We start from the raw sequence: 9,866 nt of genomic DNA, 5'->3' as shown, positions 1-9,866 counted from the left end.
GAAGAAGCCACCGTGCAAACAGAGGACCTTTTGTTATCTAGTTATTTTCCACGTTCAATAATGCGCAAATTTTTATTTTACAGCATCAGCAAAAAATTGCTTATAAATAATCGTAATTAATTTGTATTTATTTTTAAATTATATTAATTATTCTGTGGTCTATAAAATAGTTAAAAGACAATAATTTGTGATTTTTGGACAGGCTTTTCTCAGAGGTCGCCCGGTTGGAGCCCTGATCGTTCTGTTGCAGTCCCCGCTCTTGTGTCTGGATCCACCGCTAACCTGAAGCTGGTAAGGATAAACTGCTCAGACCAATTAAAGGGGAAATGTTGCAAGAATCTAATCCAGTTTAGCTCTTAAACTTGCTCCTATGCTCATTCTGTACGCTTTAATTGCACAACCTCTTTACGGTGCTGGCACTAGCAGCACGTTTAGCGATTTAGTGCTAATACTAACTCTGATGTTGCACACATCGCATGGCGAGGGAGAGGAAAGGGTTAATTTTTTCCGCCGCCGACATTTTTGTTAGGCGCTCTACCGCAACTTTTTAACTTGCATGTGCAAGAAGCCGGAGCTATGATTCTTCACAGTGAATCAGATTTTAGTAGAAGTGTGCACAATGTTTGTTTTCAGTGGCAGTGCGGCTCGCTTATCGGGTCTCCAGCGGCTCTTTGTTGCAGAGAGTTGCCTGTGCTCATCGCCGCATGCATGGATCGGCTAGCCACAGATAGCAGAAAATCCAAAACTACATTTTTCAGCAAAACAAACAGATGTTGGAAGTGTAGTTGTATCTGCAGCATCATGCGTCTCAAATGCTGATCTCATAAACAAGCTATCATGTCTTACACTACAGTTTTTACATAGGACATAACTGATATTGTTAGCCAGAGCCTCAGGGGTTGAATGAACGTGGGATCATTTTATGCCTTGAACACACCTCCAGTGATTCTACCAAGTGGTCCCCTTCAGCAACTCAATTTCAGTTTGCACAACAAACTGGGATTCTGTTAGGTGGCACAGTTGTGCAGTTTTAATCATGGGATATAGAAGTTTATTGTTCTTTGTTTTGATTGGCTAAAATCGCCTGGCAAACAGAGAGAATCAAAAAGCAGGTTAATCTATTTAAAAGAAACTTATAAACGTTTTGTCAACTTATAGCAGATGAATGGACCACAAGTAATGTATACCACACGAATCAGGAGGTGAGAAGATCACATTCCTCTGTTATTGTTTATGTCATTGAACATAAATCTGTGACTTCTACCAAATTATAGAAATTATAGCCAAACAAGGGTCATTGCAGTACTGATCTGTCAACCTGAGAGTACAATGTTCTTGTTCTAGATTAATAATTCTCTTGTTTTCTTTGGGATGCTGCATCAGCTCGTTAATATTATTGGAAAGAGTCAAATGTCTGCAGGGAATAGCAGTTTAAATATTTAATTTTGAAGAAGGTGCACCATTAGAGACAATGTACTAATGTTGATTTACACATTTAGAAAAGGCAGTGTTGCACTCATTTATTAGGTACACTTTGCTAGCATCTTCTTGGTCAGATAATGGCAGTTCTGAATGCCAAAGGTGGCATTCAGAACTGCCATAATTTGTTATTGCATAGATTCAAAAAGGTGTCAGAAACATTGTTCAGAGATTTTGGGTCATATTAACTTGATAGCATCAAGCTCTAATTGCAGATTTGTCTGCTGCACATCCATGATGTGAATCTTCCATTCCACAAAATCCCAGTGATACTCTATGGTGATGCCTTTTAAAGGATAAATGGGCACACTGTGATAGTAAAGGGTGTTGTAAGGCTAGTAAAGATAGGAACGCTGTGTTGTTTAAACAATGCGCCTTTTGTACTAAGGGGTCCTTTTTTTGCCTCAGTTTTCTCTGATAGGGGTTACACCAGGCATGGTCTTCTGTTGCTGTAGCCCATCTGTGTCAAAGTTTGACATGTTGTGCGTTAAGCGATGGTATTCTACATGCCTCGGTTGTTTGAGCTACTGTTGCCTGTCTATCATCTCAAACCAGTCTGCCCCCCACTAACTTCTGACATCAATAAGGCATTTTTGTCCACAACCCTGCCACTCCCCAGATTATTTTCTCATTTTCAACCATTCTCTTTGAACCTGAGACATGGTTGTGTGTGAAAATCCAGTAGACTTTGGAGTTTCTGAAATACTTACTTAAATCCCATTTCTTCCCTTTTCTGATGCTCAGGTTGATCAGCAAGTTCTCTTCACCACATCTAGAAGTGTAATGCATTGAGTGGCTGGCATGTTATTGGCTTATAGTGTTATTAAACAATTCAACATGTGTACCTAATAAATTGGCCATTATGTGTATGTAAAAGCAGTATATGGTGCAGTTAAATATCATTTGCCTTTGGTCGTGCTTGTGTGTTATTATTTATAATATGTGCAAAAGATGTTGACAGTCCCTTTTGCATTGCAACCTCTTTGATTCCCGTTAGGACTGTTTCTTGTGCCCTCTTGTGACATATAGGATTTTTATATTAACCTACCTTTTTTGTTCTTGATGATCTGTGTTCCAGTGGTGAGGACCCGAAGTTCTATCAGAAATGTCTGTGAGGGAGTCTTTTAACCCCGAAAGCTATGAGCTGGACAAGAACTTCAGGCTCACACGCTTTGCTGAGCTGAAGGGGACAGGCTGCAAGGTTGGCTGAAGAAATCCAAATCTGACGTGTTCTGATTAAAGATACTTTCCTGATTTAAAAACAAAAAGAAGGAGAGGGAGACTATCTAAAACGTTTTTTTCACTGATCTTAGGTCCCTCAAGATGTTTTACAGAAGCTGCTCGAGACCTTACAGGAGAACCACTATCAAGAGGATGAACAGTTCCTGGGGGCAGTTATGCCTCGATTAGGTAACAGTGATCCTAATTTAGTGCTATGATAGCAGTTTTGTGCTTTGGATAAATTTTATTATACAAAAATGCTCAAACAGCTGAGTGTACCCTTATTTAAGGTTAAATTGCATTAAAGACCATTTTACAAGTGAAATCAATTGGCTTTTATTGTAGACACAATTATGTGTTGTTTTACAATTACATGCCATCATTAAAGGCCCTTTGCTCTTTTACTCTTAACTAAGATTTACGTTTGTTTTTAAGGCATAGGCATGGACACATGTGTTATCCCTCTCAGACATGGTGGACTTTCTCTCGTTCAGACAACAGATTACATCTATCCTATTGTTGACGACCCCTACATGATGGTAACTTTGCTCCTTTTTACTTTTATTAATTTCTCTTTGGTCTATAGTGATTTTATAAAAGGTATCTACACACAAAAAAATCTGTTTCCATACTCTCTCCTCATCCAATTGTCTAATTTATTTGCCAATAAAAAACTGAAAGGTGCGACTTTAACATGCATGTCGTTTCCTTGAGAGGACACTTTTTAGAACCACCTTTTGCTGCGATTTCAGCTGCAAGCCTGTTTGGATTTGTCTCTACCAGCCTCACACATCTACAGTAAATAGCTTAATTGTAAGATTGGATGACGAGCATCTGTGAAGATAAGTCTTGCTGGGTCTGGACTTTGACAGGGCCATTCTAACAGCTGAATATGCTTTGATCTAAACCCTTCTAGCATAGCTCTGGCTGCATGTCCCCTTTTCCACCAAAAGCACCAGGATTTGTTTTACCTGGGTTATAGGAATCCCAGAGAATCTCATAGGTTCCATTTATTTAAATCAACCTAATGACGTGTAGGGATTGTAAAGAAAACTGCGCTACACCTCCGTTCCAGCAGATGGCATTATTGTTTCACTCCGTTTAAATATTAATACATCATTTTTTGTGTCAACTGGTAAATAATATATGATGAGCACCTTTAGAGTTATACAGTTGATGAATCCCTTCCTTTATTTCTTAAGTTGCTCTGGGTCCTGAGCAGGAAAGGTTTAAATCATTATTTACATTTAATTTTTTACCAACCTCCATCTTGCCAGAGTTGTTGCTTTACAACTGCATGATTCATGTACAATAACTACTAAACATGGATTAACACTCTTATTTTTCTATTATTATTATCATTATCATCAGCTAAACTCATATCAGAAAACTACAGAACATGTTTTTAGTAAAAAAATGTTATTTATTAGAATAAAAAAACTGATAATGGGTCCACTGATTTGTGCTCTAATCCTCGGTGCAGCATTAAAACATTTGTCTTACAGAACTGTGGCAAAACAGTTAATAATTAATGCCAACAATAACTTAAAATGTCACAAATTTCCGGCGAAAAATATTTTGTTTTATTTTCTGCTACTTGTGGTTATTCACCGCATACCTACTAAACACTTGATACTCAGTTTAATCCGCCACAAACAGATAACAGGTAGCTGGAAATCCTAGAATGCCGGGCCGAGATCAGGCAGCAACCAGAGCAGCCTGTAAGTGGAGCTCCACTGCTCCAAAAACTTTTAAATGTAGGCTCATTCTTGATGAACTAACTGCAGAGAAGAAGTGTTGTGGTCTACTTTCTCACTTGTAAACATCTTAAAACTTATTTGTTTGACAAATTAATGGTATAAAAATGATTAATTTGTATATTACCCTCTGCCATTACCAAAGCTGATGGTGACAAGCCTCGCTGCACACAATCCCGCCCCATTAACAATCCTAGGGAAATCTGAAAAGACCTTCTCCCGACCAGGGCTATTTACCCCATGAAAGTAAAACCTCTGGAAAGTGAAATTACCCGGGTAAAGTTGTATTGAAATGCGACCCGGGCTTTCAGAAGCCTGGGTATTTGTACAGGCAATGGAAAAGGGGCTTGTGTTTGGATTGTTGACCCACTGGGAGGTGAAACTCTGCCTCAATTTCCACTCTTTTGCGGCCTTAAACTGGCTTTCTTCTAGGGTTGGCCTATATTTAGCTCCATTCAACCACCTTCCCATCAACTCCAGCAAGCTTCCCAGTCCCTCATTTAAAAAAAAAAAAGTAATCACAACAGCATGATGCTGCTACCACTGTGTTTCAAAGTGGGGATGGTGTATTGAGGGTCTCAGCGTTTTTCATGTAGAACATCTGAAGAGAACACCTTCCTCCAGATGTTCGCTGTGTCTCCTACATGGCAAACTCCAATACTCCATGGTGTATGTTCGCTAATATTCTCCAACAATTCTTAAAACCCCACAGAAAAGTTATTATACTGAGTTTAGATGGCACCCAGATTGACTCTATTTACTTCTGAATGCAGTCAGTTACTCTTCATTTTATTTAGGGCTATTAGTCCAGGCAAATGTACGCCGCACTTTCCAGATTTTCATTTGTGAAAGAAATTTGACACATGGATGAATTCCTTTCCAGTTTAGATTTTTGCCACACTGTGGTTAATTTGAAGTGCTTCTGCCTTGTAGGGAAGAATTGCTTGTGCCAATGTTCTAAGTGACCTGTATGCCATGGGAGTGACAGAGTGTGACAACATGTTGATGCTTCTGGGAGTCAGCAACAAGATGTCAGAAAAAGTAAGATATATTACATTTATTTGGTATTTTGGCCAGTCAGTATAAATAACTATTGATAACTACTAAAAAATGTAGTGCTTTTGTAAATTGGTTCAGGCATTTTGCTTATCTGAGAGGTTCTGTCTATGTGAAGTCCAGGAGGCACAGTGAGATTATCTCTGCATGTGTTTAAAAGAAAAGTAAAATATGTATTAATCATATGAATAGGCCAGCTGCCTGGGTCAGGGTAATCATATAAGAGCTTATTGCACATCATTTCAGTACAGTTATTCTGTGTGTGGCCCTTTTTAGGAACAAATGATGGAACTGGTAGATCTGACGCCTCCAGTTCTCATAAAAGGATTCTTCTGTACCACTTGCTCCAACGTGTGTGTTTGCAGGAAAGGGACAAAGTCATGCCACTGATCATTCAGGGATTCAAGGATGCTTCAGAGGAGGCCGGCACATCTGTCACAGGGGGACAAACTGTGGTCAACCCCTGGGTGGTGATGGGAGGAGTTGCTACAACAGTGTGTCAGCCCAATGAGTTTATCATGTAGGAATCAGTTCCTGCTGCATGTTCGTTCTCTTTGACTGTTCTTTCTCTTTTAGAAAACACATGACAATGTTGTGTCTGTTGTCTTTTAGGCCAGATAACGCAGTGCCAGGGGACGTGTTGGTGTTGACCAAACCATTAGGGACGCAAGTGGCCGTCGCAGTACACCAGTGGCTAGATATTGTAAGTCTTTCTGATTCATTCTGGAGACTTTGTTTCATTCCATGACACACATTGATTATTGGTGCATTTGCTTTTCTTCACCTTGCAGCCCGAGAAGTGGAACAAGATCAAGCTGGTGGTAACCCAGGAAGACGTAGAGCTGGCCTACCATGAAGCTATGCTGAACATGGCCCGGCTAAACCGTACAGGTAAACCCATCATTTATGTATGATACATTTCATTCACAGTGGTTTTAACATCAAACTTTACTGTAGATTTGATTTAGTTGAGCTTCATTGTATTTATTGCTGAGAAATATTAAGTATTGCGAGAGCACCCTACCTCTGCAGGCAAGTTAGTAGAATACTGAATATGATGTGTCGGTAAGTTAATAGAAAACACACTGAGAATATCTGTTTTAGTTTTCCTTGGGTAATGGATAGCATTTAATGTCACATCTGTCATAAACTCCAGAGTAAAAAGCAGGAGTCTCAAATTGCCGTCTACAGAAGCCGCTGTCCTGTAGCTTTTAGATGCCTCTCTATTAAACACACCTGAATCAAATATTTAGGTCATTAGTAGGACTCTGTGAAACCTGATTGCACGCTACAACGGTCATCCAGCCACTCTATTCAGATGTGTTGTACCAGGGACGCATCTAAAAGTCGCAGGACAACAGCCCTCGAGGACTGGAGTTGGAGGCCCACTGTATACATGATTCCCAGTTGGAGAACTATTCATCCAGAAGCCTGTCTAAGCTTCCCCCTTGTTCTGTTTTGTAGCTGCTGGTCTCATGCACACCTTCAACGCACACGCAGCCACTGACATCACAGGGTTCGGCATCCTCGGCCACGCTCAGACACTGGCACGACAGCAGCGGAGCGAGGTCTCATTTGTCATCCACAACCTCCCAGTGCTCGCCAAGATGGCCGCCGTGTCCAAGGCCTGCGGGAACATGTTTGGGCTCATGCATGGCACCTGCCCCGAAACATCAGGTCTGTGTTGATTTGGTTCAGACATTGACTCTTAAGAATTTCCAATGGTTGTACATTTTTTTATATCCAAATATTGTTTTTAGTATAAACAATAGTTCTATAAAAACAAGGTAGTGTTGTTAGTGTTTAAAGATTTGGAGTTCACAACAATTATATTTCAGTCAGAAAGTCCTTTGTTTTAATAAAACAAGAGGCAGTGTAGTGAACACACAGCAGACAGTCATCTCTCAGCACTCTAAGAAAGTTTCCTTACTTTGTCTTAAGGGAAAGTGTAGCAGTCATCTTTCAGCCAGCTGATCTATAGTGCACAGCCAGAGTGGTGGAAGGGGCACCTCTTCATTACTCTGTGCTTCATAAAGCAGGATAAAACTCACACACCTCATTCGAAGAATTTTTAAAACTACAGGAACATGAGAGAAAGTTTTAGTTTTTAAAAGCAACTTTTTAACTTATTTCTTTGCACTCGCTGGTACCAGTAAATGGGCCATGTCTAGAGGAGCTGTTTAGTTTATGTAAGCTGATGCTGCATCTGCCATATCTTATAGCTCTAAATGTTGTTGGGGGTTGTTACTTTTAACCTGGTTTGTCATAAAGTGTGTAAATAAGACTTAAAATGAGTGGAACCATGTTTTAGGAATGTAGTACACTTGGAAAAACATCTGTTACTGATCCATGTTACTTTATGCAGCTTGCTGTTTGCTCTCGTTACCTAATATTATTGCACTGCAGTGGTGTTGGGAGATATATCAACAGATTTTTTTTTTGCCCTGCTTTTACCTTTTTTTATAAGTGTTACAATCTTAGTCAGAATATGTTATGGGCATTAGTGTAAATCCAGCAGTATCAGAGTGGGGGTCAGAGATGCGGACCAGTACCATCACATGCACAGAAAAACACACTGACTGATTCCTGTTCTTCCCATTCAAAGGAGGGCTGCTGATCTGTTTGCCCCGGGAGCAGGCTGCCCGCTTCTGCGCCGAGATCAAATCTCCGAAATACGGAGAGGGGCACCAAGCTTGGATCATTGGGATCGTAGAGAAAGGAAACCGCACCGCCCGCATCATCGACAAGCCACGAATCATCGAGGTGGCACCACAAGCAGCCACACAAAATGTCAACCCGACGCCCGGCACAACCTCTTAATCCTCGACACGTTGCCTCATAGACCTGAACCCCCAAAACCTCTGTTGAGAGTTTTTTTTTAAACCTATAAACTACAAAAACCATTGTAGAGTGTTGACAAATTTACACAAGATAGTAAAAATAAAAAAAAACACAACAAAGACGGGGTTGGCGTGCATCATCGTGGAAACAGCCCCACACAGTGGCCTCTCAAGAGTATGTTGCCACCCAGTGGACTCGAGCTCCAGCTTCCCCATGAAAAGAAATTGGCAAGAACTAGAGGATACTCATAATCCATTTGCTATGTGTGTCTGTATTGTTAAATGTGCTTGATTGGCTGGCAGCCTGTGACAGGAGAGTAAAAATGAAGACAATCGGATGCTGTTGATTCATTTTGAATCTTAGAAATTCTGGAGTCCGTTGCCTCTTTTGTCTTTCTTAACACTGCTTTCATCAAACAAGCACATTGCATTCTGGTGTTTTTTTTTTTTGTTTAGTTTTTTTTTGTTTATTCGCTTTGTACAGTTTAAAAGCCTAGTTGTAGTTTATCGTTGTATCTGATGCCTCGAAAAACACAGCTTGATCAGAATGACTTGTTTTTTTTATTACTTTGACTTTTGTATGGTCCCCACATAAGATGGTTGATTTCTGCTACTTGGTAGATGCACTCATGCGATTGAAATAAATCAAGCTGTTTGAGTTCTGCTTTTTCCATGTTATAGATTATTTTTTTAAGACATTGAGAGGGAATTCTTTTCCTATGTAGCATCATATTTACATAATTATGATGCAGTTTTCCATTGTAAATTTAAAAAGTCCTTCAAGCAGATGAGTGTCTTGAATCATCCATTAAGTGAACTCTAACGGTTTATTTTTGGCATTTGGTGCATGGTACATTGATGATGCCAGGTGATGTGCTAAAAGCAAACTGACAATGAAGCCTCCAGCTGGTTGAAGTTTTTTCTTTTCCTGATAGATGGAAAGAATCTAGATGACATTGGAAAATGTTAGAAACAAGATGTAATCGATATCCCACCTCTTACAATAAAAATGTTTTTAAACTTTGGTCTTCTGTGTTTTTAATCTATAACTTTAAATCCCTAGATAATAGTTAACATTTACAAAAAATTTAGGATTCACTGTTTTTAGAGGGGTATGGACCCTACTCAGGCTGTCAGTGGAGGGGGAGATGGGGAAGACCCCGAACAGGCTAGCAATGCTATTGCCAATTCACAATAACTGATTACCTAAACAAGCAACTGATTTACTGATATACTAATTTTATTAGGTGCACCTCAATAAATTAGTATATCAGTAGATTAATTCAAAAACAAACTGCTGTAGATTCTTTACGCACAGTGATATGATTCAAACATTTATGTCTGTTCATGTTGATTGTCTTACAGCTTCTGAAAACCCCAAATCCTGTTAAAAAATTTAATGACTGCATAAAACCAATAAATAGGCCCTTTTAATACAGAAATTAAAGGTATGCCCATGTACTGTAAGTATGGTTGGGGCTCCTTTTGCATGAATTACTAAATTAATGCAACA

General features: G+C 39.6%; 1 protein-coding gene across 2 annotated transcripts; it reads left to right on the top strand.

The window, feature by feature from the left end:
• Nucleotides 1-189: 189 nt before the first annotated feature.
• sephs1 (selenophosphate synthetase 1) lies at nucleotides 190-9,378 on the top strand. 2 transcript variants are annotated; one of them, XM_047381474.1, is made up of 10 exons: nucleotides 190-291; nucleotides 2,558-2,680; nucleotides 2,793-2,889; nucleotides 3,136-3,239; nucleotides 5,391-5,498; nucleotides 5,879-6,033; nucleotides 6,126-6,216; nucleotides 6,305-6,404; nucleotides 6,978-7,190; nucleotides 8,119-9,378. In XM_047381474.1, exons 2-10 carry the CDS (start codon nucleotides 2,585-2,587, stop codon nucleotides 8,331-8,333), a joined length of 1,179 nt encoding a protein of 392 aa, XP_047237430.1. In that variant the 5' UTR covers nucleotides 190-291; nucleotides 2,558-2,584; the 3' UTR covers nucleotides 8,334-9,378. The 2 variants fall into 2 exon arrangements, with proteins under 2 accessions (XP_047237430.1, XP_047237439.1); XM_047381483.1 differs by lacking the exon at nucleotides 190-291 and adding an exon at nucleotides 957-1,202.
• The last annotated feature ends 488 nt before the right edge of the window (nucleotides 9,379-9,866 follow it).

Source organism: Girardinichthys multiradiatus, chromosome 2, assembly GCF_021462225.1.
Source record: "Girardinichthys multiradiatus isolate DD_20200921_A chromosome 2, DD_fGirMul_XY1, whole genome shotgun sequence".
NCBI classification, from domain to species: Eukaryota; Metazoa; Chordata; class Actinopteri; order Cyprinodontiformes; family Goodeidae; genus Girardinichthys; species Girardinichthys multiradiatus.
The sequence above is the reverse complement of the archived record's forward strand: the minus strand, read 5'-3'. Positions and strand labels throughout refer to the sequence as shown.